Source organism: Stegostoma tigrinum, chromosome 34 (genome assembly GCF_030684315.1).
Source record: "Stegostoma tigrinum isolate sSteTig4 chromosome 34, sSteTig4.hap1, whole genome shotgun sequence".
Taxonomy (NCBI): Eukaryota; Metazoa; Chordata; class Chondrichthyes; order Orectolobiformes; family Stegostomatidae; genus Stegostoma; species Stegostoma tigrinum.
Genome location: NC_081387.1, coordinates 10,707,442 through 10,726,366, shown reverse-complemented (window position 1 = coordinate 10,726,366; position 18,925 = coordinate 10,707,442). Strand labels below are relative to the sequence as shown.

The 18,925-nt window shown below is 39.0% G+C and overlaps 1 protein-coding gene across 1 annotated transcript; it reads left to right on the top strand.

Annotated features, from left to right (window-relative positions):
* The first annotated feature begins 1,142 nt into the window (after nt 1-1,142).
* LOC132206231 (probable G-protein coupled receptor 139) lies at nt 1,143-18,431 on the top strand. The gene is made up of 3 exons (XM_059639603.1): nt 1,143-1,190; nt 15,300-15,423; nt 17,545-18,431. The coding sequence occupies exons 1-3, from the start codon at nt 1,143-1,145 to the stop codon at nt 18,429-18,431; spliced, it is 1,059 nt and encodes a 352-aa protein (XP_059495586.1).
* The last annotated feature ends 494 nt before the right edge of the window (nt 18,432-18,925 follow it).

Genomic DNA, 18,925 nt, shown 5'->3' with positions numbered 1-18,925 from the left:
AGAACTGCTTGGATACACCGTCTGACACAAGACACAGTTTATTTGGCAGAAATACCACACATCTGGGTACACTTGATGGCCAAATGCGTGATACCTGTCAGAACAAGTGTGGATAGTTGTTGAGGAAATTCACTCCAATCACTCAGAATTAAGTACCAGTCTTCCAGTTCATTTTCTGTTAACTCTGACTTCACAGAAAAATTTCACTTTCTCGGTGACTTGACATTACAATGGGTGTGCACATGCTTCCAAAAATAAGTTTGCTATCGCTTGAAATAATAGCGTACTTCTTTCCAGTCTTACTTATTAAACCATTTAAATTTTTTTTTGAAAATGTTAAAAATTATTTGCTGCTCCTTTCTCACAACTTTTTACTGCAATTGAGACGGTTTCAATACCAGCTGTAACACTCAGCTCTTTTCACTTCAACATAAAACTGCTGGAACTTAAGCGATGAATGTCTTCTCTTCGCGCATGGGCAATCCATACGCATTGTTGCATATTTAAAATCTTAATTTTAAGTTACAGACTGCTTTAATAGAGCTCTGCAGCATGGAAACAGCTCTTCGGCACAACTTTCCACAGCTAGCCAGATTTCATTTCGAAAGTAGCCCCATTTGCTTGCATCTGGTCCACTGCCTTCTGAAGTATCCATTCCAACTGCTTCTGAAATGATGAAGTTGTAGTCATATCCACGAATACGTCTGACAGCCAGTTTCAGACACACCATCCTCTGGGTGAAATAAAAATTGTTTCTCTGGGCGCTTTTACATCTTCTCACTTTAGACCTGTGCCATCTCGTGGTCAAAAGGTGAAACTAACAGAAATACATCAACGAGTGGGATGGGAAGGAAAGGACGCGTTCCCAAGACTGAGTTGGAGATGGAGAATTCTATCAACACATAAATAGTAAAATCATAGTTGGGAAGAGGAAAAATAAATGATTGGGAACAAAACAAGAGTCTTGTAAAAGCTGCTTGTGCTGTAGTTTGTACACAAATGATAATTTCCCTTTACTGAGGAAGGAGATGTGACCCAGTTATTGATGGAAGTGAAGGTATTGCAGTAGTCGACATATCTGGTATCAATAAGGACATTGTATTGGCCAGCCTGCCTGTAAAGCCATTTGACAACATGCGATAATGGTTGAGGGACTCACCATAATATTACAGTATTACTTCGAATCACAGGTATTGCATAGTGATTGGAAAATTGCAAATTGTGACCAGGCCTGAAACATCAGCTTTCCTGCTCCTCTAATGCTGCTTGGCCTGCTGCGTTCATCCAGCCCGACACTTCGTTATCTCAGATTCTCCAGCATCTGCAGCTCCTACTGTCTCTGCAAATTTTGAATCCTTGCTTGTAAACATGTGTGAAGATAAATCCACCGGCGAAAACTGGTCAGACTGTTTAATCATATTGCTGAAGACTGTTTTAAGATCAAGATGCGACATTAATGAGGGTGATGTGCTTTGTGTGAGCTACAAGGGCTTCAAAGGGCATGTTGTAAAGAGCGCTGCAACTGACTCATGATGAAAGATATGACTCATGGAATTCAAAAGGGTAGCAGGAAGAATTTTGAACCTTGAAGTACACAGTGTGGAGCATGTCAGACACAGAAATATGTTGGAGAAATGGGAATAAAAGTTGTTATTGAAATTTCATGAGGACAAGTGCAAAGTTTGTCATGCTTTTTGGAAAACAGAATAAGATACAACGTGTAGGTTTATCAAATTTGCAGGACCAATTGGACTTTGCTGCATATCCAACAAATTCAGTAAAAGTTAAGAAAGTGGTAAATGAAGCCTGCAAATTTTTATGTTTCATGTAAAATGGCAGAAAGTAGAAAAGCAAGACGGTGCATTGACTTGTATGGCACATTATTTCACTCATAAGTGGAGCATGGTGTCAAATGCTTGGACCATAATTTAGGGGCTGAGCAATGGTGCAGGAAAGGTGTGTGCAACTGTTTCCAAGATGAGGAATTTCAGTTAAATTGATAGATTAGAAAGTTTCAGATTATTTTTCAAGGAGAAGTAAAGATTGACAGGAGATTTGATCATGGTATGCAAATCCCTGAGGAGTCTCAAAAGAACTGCCAAATGAGAAACAGGAGATTTAAGGTCATTGATGAAAGAAGCAATACAGCATGAGAATAATGTTATTTTCAATACTGCAAGAGGGGCTTTGATGCTGTCTCGCATTGATAAAAATGAGATACTGCGTATTCTGTAGATCTGAAACAAAATCAGAGAATGTTGGAGAAACTCAGCCGCTCCAACAGTACTGGCAGAGACAAAACATTGCTAACATTTTGGGTTTGATACGATGCTTCTTCAGGACTGGAAGGAGTCACACCATACTTACTACTTTATGTTTGTCAATTAAAAAAATCAAAAGAACTGCAGATGCTGTAAATCAGGAACAAAAGTAAAGTTGCAGGAAAAGCTCAGCAAGTCTGGTAACATCTGTGAAGGAAATAAACCTAAGAAGGGTCACCGTACACGAAACGTTGAGTCTGTTTTTTTGGCCCTTCACAGATGCTCCCAGACCTGCTGAGCTTTATGTTTGTCTCTTCATAGAGGCTGCCAGAATTCTTGTTCTTCGAGTCCATTTAAGTCCTTTGACTTCATATGATCCATCTGTCTTCTTTTTTATATCCCTTACCATCCCTTTTGGGCAGTAGCAGATATTTGAGAATTGACAGAGATCCAGTCATAATGTGATAACATAACTTGCACAGATTTACACCAAACATTGTGGAAAAAATTTGCCAACTACTTTTCAGTATATAGTATGTTGTTTTCTAAAACCATTGGCGGTTGAACCTAGGTAATCTTTGTTAATAAAGCCACAGAATTCTTTTGACTTTCCTTGCCTGCAAGCCTGCCTGCAAAATCTGACTAAAGGATTATTAATTCATAACTTAGTTTGAAACTAATGAAATGAATGTGCACTATTTCATGCATTTCCCTGACCTGTTTATCCCAAAATGTATTTCTGAAAGTGCAACTTTCGTGACATTATTGTATCAATGGGGTTTTCGTGAAAAAAAAGTGAGCAACAGTCTATTTTGTTCCCGAATGCGGTTTAAAGACAGAATAGTCTTGAAACAAAATTTGCAAGATATTCGAGATAAGAAATGAATGCAGAATACAGAAGGTTAAATATCCTGAAGGAAAGATGGCTGCTTTAAACATAAACAATGGCTAAGTCTCACACATGCTGAAAACTTGCTTTAAAAATCTCCTGAGGGGAAAGTGAACTAAGTTGTGACAGCTGTATTCCACCATGAGTGCTTTCACTTGAAAAAAAATGTCGACTTGCTAGGAAAATCATAGTGGTGTGTCGGAGATGAAAGGCAGTGACCGAAGCCTCCGAGAATGAATTCAGAGTAAATATCTTGGTGCACTTGTGGAATATCTATCATTGAGGCAATGGGTATAGATGCATTTAAGAGCGAACAACTGAATTCATGAGGGAGGAAGGATGAGAAGAAAATGCTGAAGGGACATGCAGAATATTACAGATGGGCGTTCACTGCTCCTCAGCGATACAGTTTAAAGTCTTGTTGAGCCATTAGACTGCTCCTTATGCTGTCAATTATATAGTGAGATCTTCCTAGAATGGCAGAGGGGTCAAAGTCAGGGGAATATTCTGAGTGACCACAACACACAAATGAATAATGGGCTGGTTCCTAAGACATCGCAAAACACTCAGATGGAAAGTCAAAAAAATTTAGGAGGGTACCCATCGATAGATTTGCTCCACTGCCAACTCCTATGAGCAAGGTGTCAGTTCAGTGCAATGTCAGCATGAGGCATTGCTGGGCAGCCAGAGGGATGGGCCGATTAATAAATTCATGTAGTGGTCAATGGCTACTCTGTAATTAATTGACAGACAGAGAATGAGAGAGACAGAACTGGCCATTATTGAGTTGGCAGGTTGTTGTTGCTGCACTTCCATATTAAACTACCTTGATAAAATTGCAGATTTGATTGCTCTTTCAATTCTTGTCAGGGTGAATTTGGCAGCCTCTGATGATTTAGATCTGGATGGATACTGACTCTGCAGTTCCTTCATCAAGCCATGGAAACTTCTGCTCTGAAGGTGTCAGTCCCCTCATGAAGAAGCAGGGAGACCATTTTCTCGCTGCCAATGCCCTGGCAAGGGGCAAGTTCCAATTTTGAAACTGTAAAAAATATCAGCAACTTGGTAAAATAACCCATAAATGTCTGAAATGGCTGCCCACTTCCAAGGTGTGAGCAGCCAAGCCGCTGTACTTGCCACTGCTTGAAAAATTCGTGGTGTAAGTTCAACCCCAGTATAACTTCCTGGCATTCATGGGCTTGTGGAATTTCTGCCAATTGTGCTAAGAGAAAGTTTGTTGAGATCACGCAATCTGTCAAATCATTTGGATTTAGCAGCAGTCATTTCATTCTCATGTGCTTGCACTACTCAGTCATCTGTTTCTAGCTGAAATGAAGGAACATATTCGATGTAGCAAAGTTTTATTACATGGGCAGTGTATCAGAGTTTTAGCCTCACGAATTAGCACTGAAATCTGGAACCATGTGGTATGCAAAAAATAAAAGCAAGGAGAAATCTTCGAATGTTACAGGGCAGAGGGCACCACTTCGTCCATTAGTTCTGAATCAGGCTCACTGAAGAATTAGACAGTTAATTCCATTTTGCTGCTATTTCTCCAAAGCACTGTAACTTTCTACATGCATATGTGTTCATCTCTATGAGAGTAAAGCCCAGTCTTGTCTGGGATTTTGCCTGAGGGATGTGGTTGGAATGCCATTATGCAAGATATTTCACCACAATCTTCAATCTGATGCCTGGTCCAAAAACACCTCCCATGTCCAATGAGGTCAAATCTTCTTGTTTTTCAGTTTGCTTGCCAATCATATGAGGGACTGATGACAGAAGGACACCTATTCTTCTTGTAGTCCTTGCTAATGTGATCTATCTTTTCATAGTTTAAGTCAATTTGCTTCTTGATTTGTGAACCTTAAGGAATAAAGGAGGTGAAACTACCCTACCAATCAATTCTGGACAGGAGCAGATATTTGAGAAATTACAGACATTCAGTCATAATGTGTTAATGTAACTTGCACAGATTGACAACAAACATTGTGGAAACATTTTGCCAGCTACTTTACAGTTTGTAGTATGTTGTTTTCTGAAACTATTGATGGTTGAACCGAAGTAACCTTTCACAATATAGACTCAGAACTCTTCACAGAGGCTGCCAGAACTCATGTTACTGAGTCCATTTAACCCAATTCATCTAGACATAGTTGATCAATGAAACTCAAAACCGTGTCACTCATCAATATCTTCATTGCATCTGACATAGGCTTAGCCATTAATTCATAATTATTTTTTGGAATAGGTGGTCTGCATTTCTATTAAAAACTGAATCCTCACTGTTTCTGGTTTTGAAGTTTGTAAGAGCTTGGGCTCCAGTTGGCCTTCAGCAAGCTGGAACTTCAATGAGCAGCAAGATGATGTTTAGCTTCAACTCACCTGAAGTCTTTAATTTAATAGTTTGCTTTCTACAATTCAGCAATGAACAACTGCACATGAGAGCAAAATGGCAGCAAACTGTATAGAGACAAATGAATCTCTTCAGCTATTGAACAGACTGAGTTGATATTGAAAGGGAAACTTGCAAACATTTCCTACCTTGTCAGCACAAAAACATTGGTGTATTCAGATTAAAAAGATACAACAAGCAGAATGGTATTAATCCTTTTGGTTGATGAAGATTTTCATGAGATAATCCCTAAATGTATGTAAATCATGTATCCATATTATGATTCAAACAGACAATGATTACATATAGTTCGGATGTACCTTTCAATAATATCCATTAAATGTGTAATGTCTGTCATAAAAGAGGTGTGGATTGATTATTTGATGAGATTTATGAATAACCTGGGAGTCAAAGTTGTCTAAATTATAAGCATCATAAAATATGCCTATTTAAGAAGTAGTTTTCAACATTATATTGCTTAATAATGGGTGTCTGCTGTAAAACATACATTTCAAAGCTTTTCTTCCACATAATATAATGCAAATGTGTTCTAGCATGTGCGCCTTCTGTTAATGTTTCTCACAGTTCTGTTTCAATTGTTAAAATGCCAATTAATATTTTGAAACTAAACAACACAGTTGAATGAATTGACACTGTTTTAACAGCAGTCAGTTCTCCAAAATGACTGAACACTAATAGTTAAATTGCAAAGCTGATGTCAACATGCAAAATTAGGTCCTCAAATCAATTTCTACTCTTTATCAGCATGTCGTATGGCTCTCAATTTAATATGAATATAGTAGCTTGAGTTTAGTGTTCAGTGAACAACATTAACTCATTGCCTTTCCGTAAAGTCAATGCTATTCAAAGTCATCAAATCTTGGCAACTTACTTTCAAGCAAATGGGAATCCATGGTCAAGAGTAAATGTTGAGGGAAACATAAATTCCCAGGATCATGTTTCCAATTTTGAATGCGCATACGCATGTTAGGACAACCAAAGACTCTGCCTTCTTTGTCTCAAAATGTTTCACTGAGTGATTCAACCATGATCAAAAATTATTACCCTCTGACATACAGTTACTCCCAAATAACATTAGATGTGCGGGCAATGTTTTCATTTTCAACAGAATGTCCATTCTAGTAGTTGTTACCATCCCTGGTTGCCCTTGAGATGGTGTGAGCGAGATACTTTCTTCAATTGTAGAGTCCATTTCCTGTCAGTGCCACAAAATGCTGTTTTCTATTGCAATAAGCAATTGAAGAACATTGTTTATTTCCTGTAAGTCATGTTGCAAGGGATGAAGGCCTTGCTGGCAGTTAATGTGGTGATGATAGTGTATCTGCACGATTCACGTTACGTAATCCTCATTGTTCTTTGTAATAAGTTTGAGTTCAGAACCTTTACTGTGGTTTGAATTTCATCATCAGTTTTAACAGTTGATTTTTGTCTGAGTCTGTTGAGATGAATGAAAAATTCTCTGAGTTTGTAAATTTCATCTCTGTTTCCAGATATACCCAGATTTTCTTCAGTGATGCAATAAATTTGTTTCACAATTATGTGACATTTCACCAAATACATTGATGTCTGACGTGGTTTGCGAGTGTATATAAAAGTTGATTGCATTCTACAACTATACGTGATTCTGAAAGATCGGACTTCCGTACATTTGGAGAGGCAAAGAATGATTGGGTAAACAGTATGGTTATGAATGTCATGTTATCAATACCTCATTTCATGTGTGCTCTTTAAAACTTTTCCCTCTTTAGCAATGAATGGATTCATGTTTATTGATCTTGAATTGATTTGCTGCAGATCAATGAATCTATCAATGTACTGTTTTGAATTCTATATTTGCACCAACACTGCCTCCAATGTCATGAATTTTGTCTATTGTTATCAGCAAATGGGATTTTGATGATTTCTATTTTAAGCATTTCACATTTAGTGATTTTTTTTAACATGTGGGTTTTCAGAAGAGGGTGTACACTAAACTGCAGTATCCTTGTATTATCTCCTCGCTTGCTCATAATAAAAATAAATGAACAAATCAATCAATTTAATCAAATTAATGAAACTAAATTTGACTTGAATAAATCCATGTTTTTTTTAACTGAATGGATCTACAATGTTTCAAAAATACTGCATAATTTACACCAAGTTGTTGCACTGAAGTACAGATACATTGAATTATGGGATCGTACAGTTCTGTAAAAGTACTTTGGCTCAACGAAGTCTGTTCTAGCAAAAATGCTCTGTTTCCACCTTCTAGTGATTGACAGAGAGATTTCAACTGCTCCGCTAATTGATTTTTGAAGGTTTCCAACCTCAAATACCCCTCCAAGCAGTGTGTTCTAGACACCCGTAACATCTGCGTGATTTTTCTTTCCTAAATCCCCTCTACATCTCCTGCCTCTCACTTTGAAATTATGCCGTCTTTGTATTGGCCCTTCAACTAGTGAGAACTGATGTTTTCCATCCACCTTGTCCATGTCCTACATAACATTATCTTTGTTAATCAGATACCCACTTAGTCTTCTCTGCTCCAAAGAAAGCAACACCAGCTAATTAAGGGTAATAAAATGTGAGGCTGGATGAACAGAGCAGGCCAAGCAGCATCTCAGGAGCACAAAAGTTAAGGCTCTGTTATAGGTGAAATACTCCAATCCAGGCAATATCTTCTGCCCCCCATTCAGTGAAACCACATCCTTTCCATTGTGTGGTCACCAGAACTGTACACTGTGGTTCAGCTGATGAAAACCAATAACCTGTAAAATCCCACAAAACCCTCCTTCTCCCAAAAATCTCTGCCATAACTGATGCAGACAAGAGCCTGGTCTGCCTCTTCAATGACCCAATTAACTATTGCTGCTGCCTTTGCTTCTAGATCCCTCAGTAAATCAAATGCTGCCCTGCTCTGAAAATGTAATCTTTGTCTTCAGTGTAGCTGCCAGTGTAATGCCTGAAATGTGGCAATTCGCACAGAGCAGGCTGAATGATACAGGTTTGGGTGGACTGTGAGAAATTACTGAAACAGTGAAAAGTTCAATGGCTGAAACAGGTTGCAGAATATTGGAGACATTTTCAATCTGGAGGAGTTGGCACAGATGATAAGGATTCTTTCTTGTCTCGTGAGAGACAATTGAGAACATAAATATTACTGTGACTGTCCCTGATAGAAATAGTTAAGTTTTAGGACATGTAGAGGTAGAGAATAGGGAGAGGTGTATGCCAGGATGATTATGGAGAGATATGGAGTTGCAGATGGAGGAGATAACATGGAGGGAATAATAGGACCCAATGTAGATTGCCTTTGAAAGATCATGAATAAATAGTCCTTCTCTGCCGAACTTAACCCCTCCCCTCCCCTCCAACTCTCCCTCATATCTTCCTGTTTCTTTTTCCTCCTTTTTCAATGACTCACTCATTCCATACTGCCACTGCCTTGTTCCCTATTCTACTACTTTATAATCCAAACATCTATCTGTGTTTTTCCATTCCTCATTTACTTTGACAATTTCCTGATGCTCCCTCCTATTCCCACATTGCCCACTCACCATTGCGCACTCGTTTTCCACACGAATCCACTCTTACCTTTTCCATACCTGTCTCTCAGGTATTTCATCCCATTTCTTATTTCCACTCCCATATTCCTCCTTACCAAATATTTCCATTTTAATGCAATGCTCACAAAACATTCAATTCCCCCCATTGTTTCAGTGTAACATAACACAGTTGGATGCAATTTTCAGAAAATTATTTCAAATTTTCTCATTGACGTTTCCTGAGTGATGGACCTTGATCAAATATCCGTGACTTGGCAGAACAGAGAAGCTGATTCGTCGTTGGACAGATTTGGACAGATACAATGCAAGGAATGAGAGGAGTGTAAGGTAATTTAATAGCAGATCAAGTGCTGAAAATGAAATAGAAAGACAACGCATATGAAACATAGACGGCATAAAACATTGATAGGAACATGTGCATGCATTAGAAGTGAAGGTTTAGAAAGTCCAATTAAAATGTCATATCACACTTGCAAATGCTCATTATTGTACCGACAAATTAATAAGCACCTGTTAAAAGTGGGTTTTAACTCGAATAGACAGGGTATAACAATGATAATGGGAACTGCAGATGCTGGAGAATCCAAGATAATAAAATGTGAGGCTGGATGAACACAGCAGGCCCAGCAGCATCTCAGGAGCGCAAAAGCTGACATTTCGAGCCTAGACCCTTCATCAGAGAGGGGGATGGGGTGAGGGTTCTGGAATAAATAGGGAGAGAGGGGGAGGCGGACTGAAGATGGAGAGAAAAGAAGATAGGTGGAGAGGAGAGTATAGGTGGGGAGGTAGGGAGGGGATAGGTCAGCCCAGGGAAGACGGGCAGGCCAAGGAGGTGGGATGAGGTTGGTAGGTAGGAGATGGAGGTGCGGCTTGGGGTGGGAGGAAGGGATGGGTGAGAGGAAGAACAGGTTAGGGAGGCAGAGACAGGTTGGACTGGTTTTGGGATGCAGTGAGTGGAGGGGAAGAGCTGGGCTGGTTGTGTGGTGCAGTGGGGGGAGGGCACGAACTGGGCTGGCTTTGGGATGCTGTGCGGGAAGGGGAGATTTTGAAGCTGGTGAAGTCCACATTTATACCATTGGGCTGCAGGGTTCCCAAGCGGAATATGAGTTGCTGCTCCTGCAGCCTTCGGGTGGCATCATTGTGCAATGCTGGGATTTTGTTTTTCCTATTTGTCATGGAAATGTATCCATGAATACTAGACAGTACATTCAAGTCTTTAGCCAGAGAGGAAATGTTGGCTTTTGCAAATCTAACATCGGAGCCATGCAAGTGGAACTAGGCCTTTTGGTGCTTTGTTATTTAACTTTATTTCTGCCCCTCAACTGAAATTACTGCTGGAGTTCTGCGCAGCACAGACTTCTTTATTGCTTTGTAATATGTGAAGCAGCAGTGAGAATAATGTGTCATTTACATGGGGGAATAGAGAAGGCTTTTTAAAGTACTATTGTCTGTTACACCACACTTGTGAGACAGCACTGATGCCAAACATGGACCAAGAATTGAGGGTCTGGTGGTGCAGCCTTCTCTACCAGCTCTTCAGGAAGCTGATACCCATCTTTAGCACTATTCCCTCCACCAGGACTTCCAAGTCCCTGCTGGAGAATTGTGACATTATTTTCCCCAACTCCGACATGTTCAGATTTGTCTTTGACCAAGCAGAGTAGCTTCATATTGTTAATGCTTACCAGCTGCACAGTGGTCTTTCCAAGGTAGCACAGGTACCAGATATGCTGGTCTTTTAGCATATAAGAAGTGGAGCTATTCCAGCAATGGTGCGTATTAAAATGGGGAGAGAGTCTGATGTGACAGACACAAATAAGGGCAAGTTTTGTTAAAAAAAATCTGTAAGAGATTACACTTGGCATTATGAGGAGAGTTGCTCCAAATAACAATGTAGCTCCAATAGGTGACACAGTGGCTTGGCAGTGAGCACTGCTGCCTCATAACATCAGGAACTTGGGTTTGATTCCAATCTCGGGTGACTGTCTGTGTGGAGTTTATACATTCTCTGCATGTCTTCCAGGGCTTCCTCTGGGTGCTCCACTTTCCTCCCACAGTTCAACGATGTGCAGGTTAGGTGAATTGGCCATGCAAAATCGGCCATGGTGTCCAGGGATATGCAGACTGAGTGGGTGAGGCATGCAAAATGCTGGGTTACAGGGAGAGGTTCATGGTCTGGTTGGACTAGCACTGAGAGAGTCAGGGTGGACGTGATGGGTCTCGTGGCCTGCTTCCACACTGTGGGGATTCTAACCCACAATCAGCCAAAAACAAAGCATTTTTTGACTTCCTTAATATAGCATGCTCCACACAAGTCCATTAGAGATTGGCACTGCTAGCAATACAGTCTGGTAGGTGTGGTTCATTCTTGCCACTGAAGCTCAAGTGCCATTTAGCTCCCTGGCTCTGATCACATTGCAGATACATGTCCCTGTCTGGGTCAGATGGTAGTTTCCAACCAGAGGATGCAAAATCTTATTTCAGTGTTTAATTCAATGAAATGTCAAGTGCTGCAGCATCAAAAAAAAGGAAATTCCCGCACAACATTCTCTTCCTTTTTGTTCCTTCCACTAACTAATTTTCCTGCAAACAAACCCACACCAACACTCTAAAAGAAAAGAAAGCTGAAAATAATGAACCACTTTCCATACTTATTCATGGTGTGTCTCTGTTTTGTTAATGCAATAGAAACTTCAATCCAAGGCTACATTTACACATTTTAAATTGTTGTTTTTGTCTCTTTGCTATTATTTTCATTGCTCAGTCTCTCCAACTCCACTTTTTGTTCTTTTTTTAAAGAAAAGCTTGTTCACAAACATTTTCACAATCGCACAATCACTTAATATCTTAAAAGTCATTACTGCCAATAAAGTACTTTTGAAGTGCACTCGCTGTTGTAAATTGGGAAAAATAACACCGATATGCATATAGCACACTCACACATTTGTTTGCAAAATGAGATAACAATCAGTCCAACTGTTCTGAGATAATGATAGAGGGATAGATATTGGCCACGTACACAGCCACATTCAGTGGCTTTCCTTTGAAACAGTGTCATAGGATATTGTACCTTCACATAACCAACGAGATAGGGTGTCAGTTTGAAACTTCATGGAACATCAGTATTTGACTCTGCAGCAGTCCCTCAGTAGTGCCCTTGTGACTCAGAATCAAGAAGACAACCATCTAAGGGAATACTGACAGTTGTCGCTAATTCTTCTGATCTGCCAACCATCTCAGAGCAACAAATAAGGTCATCTGATTCTCTGATCAATCCCACATTCTTATAAAACATATTTTGGTCTACATTAGTTGTGAGACAGCTTCACATCAACTATGTTTATATAATGCATTGGAATCATCACAGAAGCAAGGATGTTGTCTCTTTGAATTCGCAAATTGGTATTTAAAATAGGATGCATTTAAGAGGAAGAGGGAAAGCTAGATAAAAACATTAAAGAGACAAAGGAATATGCAGCAGTCTCCACGATGTAAAGGGTTATATTTTAGAGTCTGAAAATCAATTTCTTTGCAAGTTGAAACACAATTCAGGACAATAAATTTCAATCAAATTACCTCTTGCTCTTCTTCTCTCCAGTGGCTCGAAATCTAGCTAACCTTCCCTCATCAGACATTCTTCTTATTCCAGGCATTAGTCTAATGAAACATTCTTTAAAGAAGATGACCAATGCTGTGCACAGTACTTGAGATATAATCACAGCAGCACCCTGTATGGCTGAGGAATAAACTCATCCCTTTTAATTTCATTTGGTGTCTCCATGTTCGTTCTACCAAAATTACTCACTTCATATTTTCTTGCATTATATTTCATCTAACACTTGACTGTCTATTCCACCAATTTGTCAATGTCATTTTAAAGATGAATGCAACAGTATTCTCCTCACAGTTCACAACACACCCAAGTTTCATTGATATATTGATAGAGGGATAAATATTGTAGTATAAAACCAATATAAATATATTGCAGCATCCACAATTTTGAAATTCTGCTCGAGACACAAGAGTCTTTGTCATTAACTTGTCGAGTCATAGACGTGAGAAACATGCAAATAGACCCTTCATTCCAACTCGTCCATGCTGACCAGACATCGTAAATTAATATCATCCCATTTGGCACCATTTGGCCAATATCCCTTTAAACTTCCTCTTTTCATGTACCTGCACAGATGTCTTTTAAATGTTGTCATGATACAAGCATCTACAACTTCATTTGGCAGCTGATTCCATATACACACTACCATTTGCGTGAAAAAGTTGCTGATTATGTCCCTTTTATATTTTTCCTATCTAAACTTAAACCTATATCCTCTGGTTTTGGACAACTCTACCCTGGGAAAAAGGCCCTGGCTATTTACCATATCTGTGCCCCTGATGAATTCATAAACCTCTCTCAGAACAGCCTCCAATGCTCTCGGGAAAATAGTTCCAGTCTATTCAGTCTCACCGTACAGCTTAAACCGTCCAATCCCAGAAAGATTGTTGTATTTGTTTCCTGCACCTTTTCAAATTTAACCACACCTTTCGCATAGCAGTATTCCAAGAACGGCTTCACTAATGGCCTGTACAGCTGCAACATGACAATTCCTTCACTCGATGCACTGGCCAATAAAGGCTAAAAGAACAAAGGTTCCTGACAACAATATCTGTAAAATCTTAATATAAACCTTCCACAGTCCGAAAACCAAACATTCATCACTGCTCTGATTATTATCTCTGTCATTGTTATACCTATGTTTCCACTGTTCTTATTCCCTGCACTGCAATATTTCACCCAGATCTGGTGTGTGGTGTTTTATTAAATAACTGTTGGAGGCCTAAGTCCATGTATACTATCATCTGTATAGCTACATCAAACATTTCTCCACATTAAAAAGAGTTAATTAAGCAGTTAAATACAATACGGCCTTAACAATACAGAAAATATTTTTATCTGCTCTTTGATGCTTTGTCTTGCATTGTTATGTTGTTGCCCTTGCATTCAGCTGCTGTTGTGTCTCAGAGTCCTTGCCTAGTGGCATTATCACTACACTATTAGTCAAAAGACCCTGATAATTCTGTGAGGGCCTGGGCACAAATGCTGATAGAGCAGATGGTGGAATTTAAATTCAATTTTTTAAAACAGTTGAACAATAATCATGAAACCATTATAAGATATCAAAGTGTGGAGCTAGATGAACACAGCAGGCCAAGCAGCACCTCAGGAGCACAAAAGCTGACGTTTTGGGCCTAGGCCCTTCATGAACGGTCTAGGCCCGAAACGTCAGCTTTTGTGCTCCTGAGATGCTGCTTGGCCTGCTGTGTCCATCCAGCCACACAGTTTGTCATCTTGGATTCTCCAGCATCTGCAGTTCCCATTATCACTAACCATGAAACCATTGTTGGTTTTTGGGCAAACCTTGCTGGTTCATAAATATCCTTTAGATCTAAAAAGTTAGTACATTTCGGAAGTTGGTTGTTTTCACCAATCTGGCCTCCATGTGATTCTAGAGCCACAGTAATTTGGCTGGCCCTCAAGTACCTCTGGGCTTTGAGGGATGGGCAATAAATCTTGGCCTGGCTAGTTATGTTCATATCCTGTGAAAGATTTCTGTTATTTTCATTTCATCTGTCACTCGATTTTATAACTGTGGTTAGTTAAGGTCACAAGCAGGTCTCTTGTTCTTCTGGGAGGTTTGGATAGATCTAATATTCCCCCAAGTATTTTTCTCTCTCTCTCTGTGGTCTCTCAATTTTGTTTCTTTCTTTGTTTCTTCCACCCTGTCCTCTTATGGTTAAACTTCAGCTTAGCTCTTCAGACGTATTTTCATCTAGAATTTAAAACCTCGTACACCCACCATCTTGAGTCCCAGATCTTTCTAAATTATCAGGTTTTCATGAATTCTGGCCTCTTGTGCAGTGTGAAGTGCTGATTAAAACTATTGCTGTCAGACTGCAGTTTGCAATTTGAGTTAGCAAATTAATGGGATGAAAATTGCTCTTTTTTTTCCGAATGTCCTATTCAATCTCAATGATATATATATTCCCTCATAATAATGAGTTAAATTGTTTACCGCAGTTAGGTTCACCTTGTCTCTAAAGAAGCTACATTGAACAATTGTGCAATGTCAATTCCCTAGTGGAAATGCCACGAAGTACAAATATGAGGCTCTGTGAGTATATTGCCTCAGAGTCGAATTTACAGAGATTGTCAGCAGCACCAAGGGGCAGACCACTTCACAGAGAAAAATATGGAAACGCTTCTCACTATCAAGAAAGCATATTATACAATTCTTGCAGTCATTGGCATTCCTGGTAAGTGTTTACATTATACTGAATGTGGGTCGGTTCCTGGAATGAAAAATAATAGCTTTTTTTATCATTTTTAATTACAGTTTCTGAATTTTTTTGAGTGTTGAAATGTGTAAATAATTCATAAGAAATCATTCTTTCATTTTAGTCTTATTAGATAATTATGCCATTCATCCAACAGTGATCTATACCCAGATCCTGATCAGTGATATGTTAATTTATCTGTCAAATTTCATGAAATAGATTTGTAGTTTTGTTAAATTGCTTAGAAAGACAATAAGCATGTTTGTAACTCTCAGTCTTATTGATTTTGAACCAGTTATTTCCATTAGCGATGCACAATGTACTGCAGAGTCAGTGATCAGTACAGGCGACTCTGAGGGAGAAGGTATAGGAAGTGTTGGTCACTGTAGCATAATACTGAATGTGGGTAAGTCCCTGGAGTGGAAAAGGATTTCTTTTTCCTTTTGTTATAAAATGTCATTCTGCAATATTTTCTCAAGAAGTTTGCCTCCGTTGTTTTCAGACATAATCAATGACAAAGAGTGAGCATTTTGCTGTTAAAAATGCTTTCAATGTAAATAGTGATAACATCAGGTAGACAACACAGGAAAGGTGGCAATTTGTTCCAAGCAGACAATGACAATATCTTTTCTTCATCCAGTGGCCCTTAATTTCTTTCTCATCAAGTTCACTGTTACGGTGATTGAATCTGTCCTCCTTCATTTGTTTATCCCTAACTTCTCCTTAGCTGTTTGATAGCTGCAAATTTGCAACCTGATTCTTGATTCCAGCCTCAAAATCACTGGAGTCATAAAGACATAGAGTTGTATGGGGTGGAAACAGGCCATTTGGTTTAACTCATCCATGCTGGCTGGATATCTTAAATTAAACTTAGTGCCATTTGCCAGTTTTCACTCCTTATCCATGTGTCTATCCAGATACCTTTTAAATGTTGTAATTGTACCAGCCTCTACCAATTCCTCTGGCAGCTCATTCCATACACATACACCCTCTGTGTGGAAACGTTGCCTCTTAGGTCCCTTTTACATCTTTATCTGCTCACGTTAAACCTATGCCCTCTTATTTTTGGACTCCTCTACCCTACAATTAATGCGATTTGTGAAAAGATGTGATGCCATCCCCGATCCTCACAAACACAGCTTCTCACCTTTGGAATAATTATTCTTGACTAGACGCTCTGTTTTCTGTCTCCATGCTAGACGAAAATTCATTCTGCCACTTGTCCCCTACTTCCGTTTTCCCTCATTATACTCATTCATCCACTCTGGTGCACATTCTCAAACATGATATTTTTATTCAAAATATCCTTACCTCATTGCTCATTTTGCTTTTTTTTTGTTTAACATGACCATGTTTCTTCAGTAGTCTGGTACAGAATAAGATCAAACAAACAATTATTTATTATGTTTGTCACCTCTCTGTCATTAACTGCCGATCCACCATTAACTATTTCTACTACACTGCTACATTTTTATGTCTGTTTATTGAATGTTTTATTTTGTTTAGTTTAATCATTTGAATTTGTAGATCATCTTTATCTTTTAACTTGATTAAATGATTTAAGTGTCTGTCATTTGTCCTTTGTATCATTTCTTAACCTACACTCCTGAGCAATGAGCTGCATATATCTCCTGTCTAACACCCAATTGTTCCCCTACAACCCCACAATGTCCAAAAATAGATTATTCGATTTGATACATGATCCAGTTTCTGAGTGTCTGCTTCTAGGGTGCTTCAGGAGTCATTTCCAGTTGATAATCCCTGGTATCTTTGTCTGGGATTTGTGATGAAACATGGAAAACAATGACAGACAGAATAAATGATATAGTTCAGGTAAACTCATAGATTTTTATATGTTATCCAAATGATAAATTGTCATCCAATTTTTAGGCATAGTTATTTGTCTGCCCTTTTCCAAACTCTAAACATTGATTTAGGCAAGTTCAAGTCATGCTTGCATTTATTTTCCGAAAATATCTATTCTCTATCCTTCCAAAGCTACTGTTTTTTGGAATAGAAATTTGTCCTCACTCCCTAGGTTCAACATAGAGAATGGTTGATCAATAATTTACAGTTTGTTTTCCTTTGTCTTCCTGGCAGTTAATCTACTGGCAATTGTGATCTTGTCACGAAGAAAGTGTGGACTGTCCACCTGCACCACTCGCTACCTGATAGCCATGGCAGCAGCAGATTTACTGGTCGTTATCACTGCATTTATACTAAGGAGAATTAATTCACATTATTCCCCAGAATCATTCCTCAACATCACCCCTGTGTGCAGTATTAATTTTGTCCTGATTTCTGCATCCTCAGAATGTTCTGTCTGGCTGACCGTCACTTTCTCCTTCGATCGATTTGTGGCCATTTGTTGTCAGAAGCTGAAAACAAAATATTGCACTGGAAGAATTGCAGCCCTCATTCAGACAACTACCTGCATTCTTCTCTGCTTAAAAAGCATTCCCCTCTACTTATTAATTGAACATGAAGTGATAATTGACAATATTCCCTGGTTCTGCAGTTTAAAGCCAAGCTACTTCACTGATCCTGCATGGATGGCATTTGACTGGTTTGATAAGGTCTTAACCCCATTAATCCCATATGCTTTAATTCTGTTGCTCAATGCCCTGACAGTCAAGTACATTATAGTGACAAGTCAAGTCCGGAAAGCACTGAGGAATCAGAGCAAGGGACAGAACTGCAGTGACCCAGAGATGGAGAATAGAAGAAAGTCTATGATTCTACTCTTCACCATATCTGGCAGCTTCATTCTCCTGTGGCTTATGCATGTAATAGATTTCTTATATTATGTCATTACCGGAATTAGCCCTGAATATTACAATGATTCTATGCATACCTTTGCAGAAGTTGCAGTTATGCTGCTCAGTTTAAATTGTTGCACCAACGCATTTATTTATATGGTGACTCAGTCCAAATTCAGCGAACAATTGAAGAGCAAGGTGAAACATACTGTCACAACAGTTATTTGATGAATTAATAAATGAAGCAATTGAGAACCACCTGGAGGTGAGTTCTCAATGTCTCCTGTGCATGAATGCGACTTCTTTAAGTCTCCAGATTTAAAGTAACTGAAGAACATGCACAATTTTGGGATCTCAGCTGTATGTATGTTTTCATCTAGGTTGATGTTAATATGGGAGAATCCGATCTCAATCTGAGCACTGGTTTGATAGATTACATCTTGTTTTGCTTTTGTTTGAATGAGATAGGGTCCCACTGAAATATCGAAACATACATTTGTTCTGACCCATTTTGGGAACGAGTGCTGGTCTTCAAGTCCCAATGCTTCTGGGGTCACCACAAAAGTAAATGATTTAATCAAAGTACACAAAGTTCCGAATTTACCTTGTTGTTGGACTCAGATTAAGGCCAGAGATCTGTGCTCGACAAGTATTACTGCTTCTGACAAAAAAGTAAGTCCTCAAAACAGGTAAATAAAACTATGAACGATCAACAGATAACT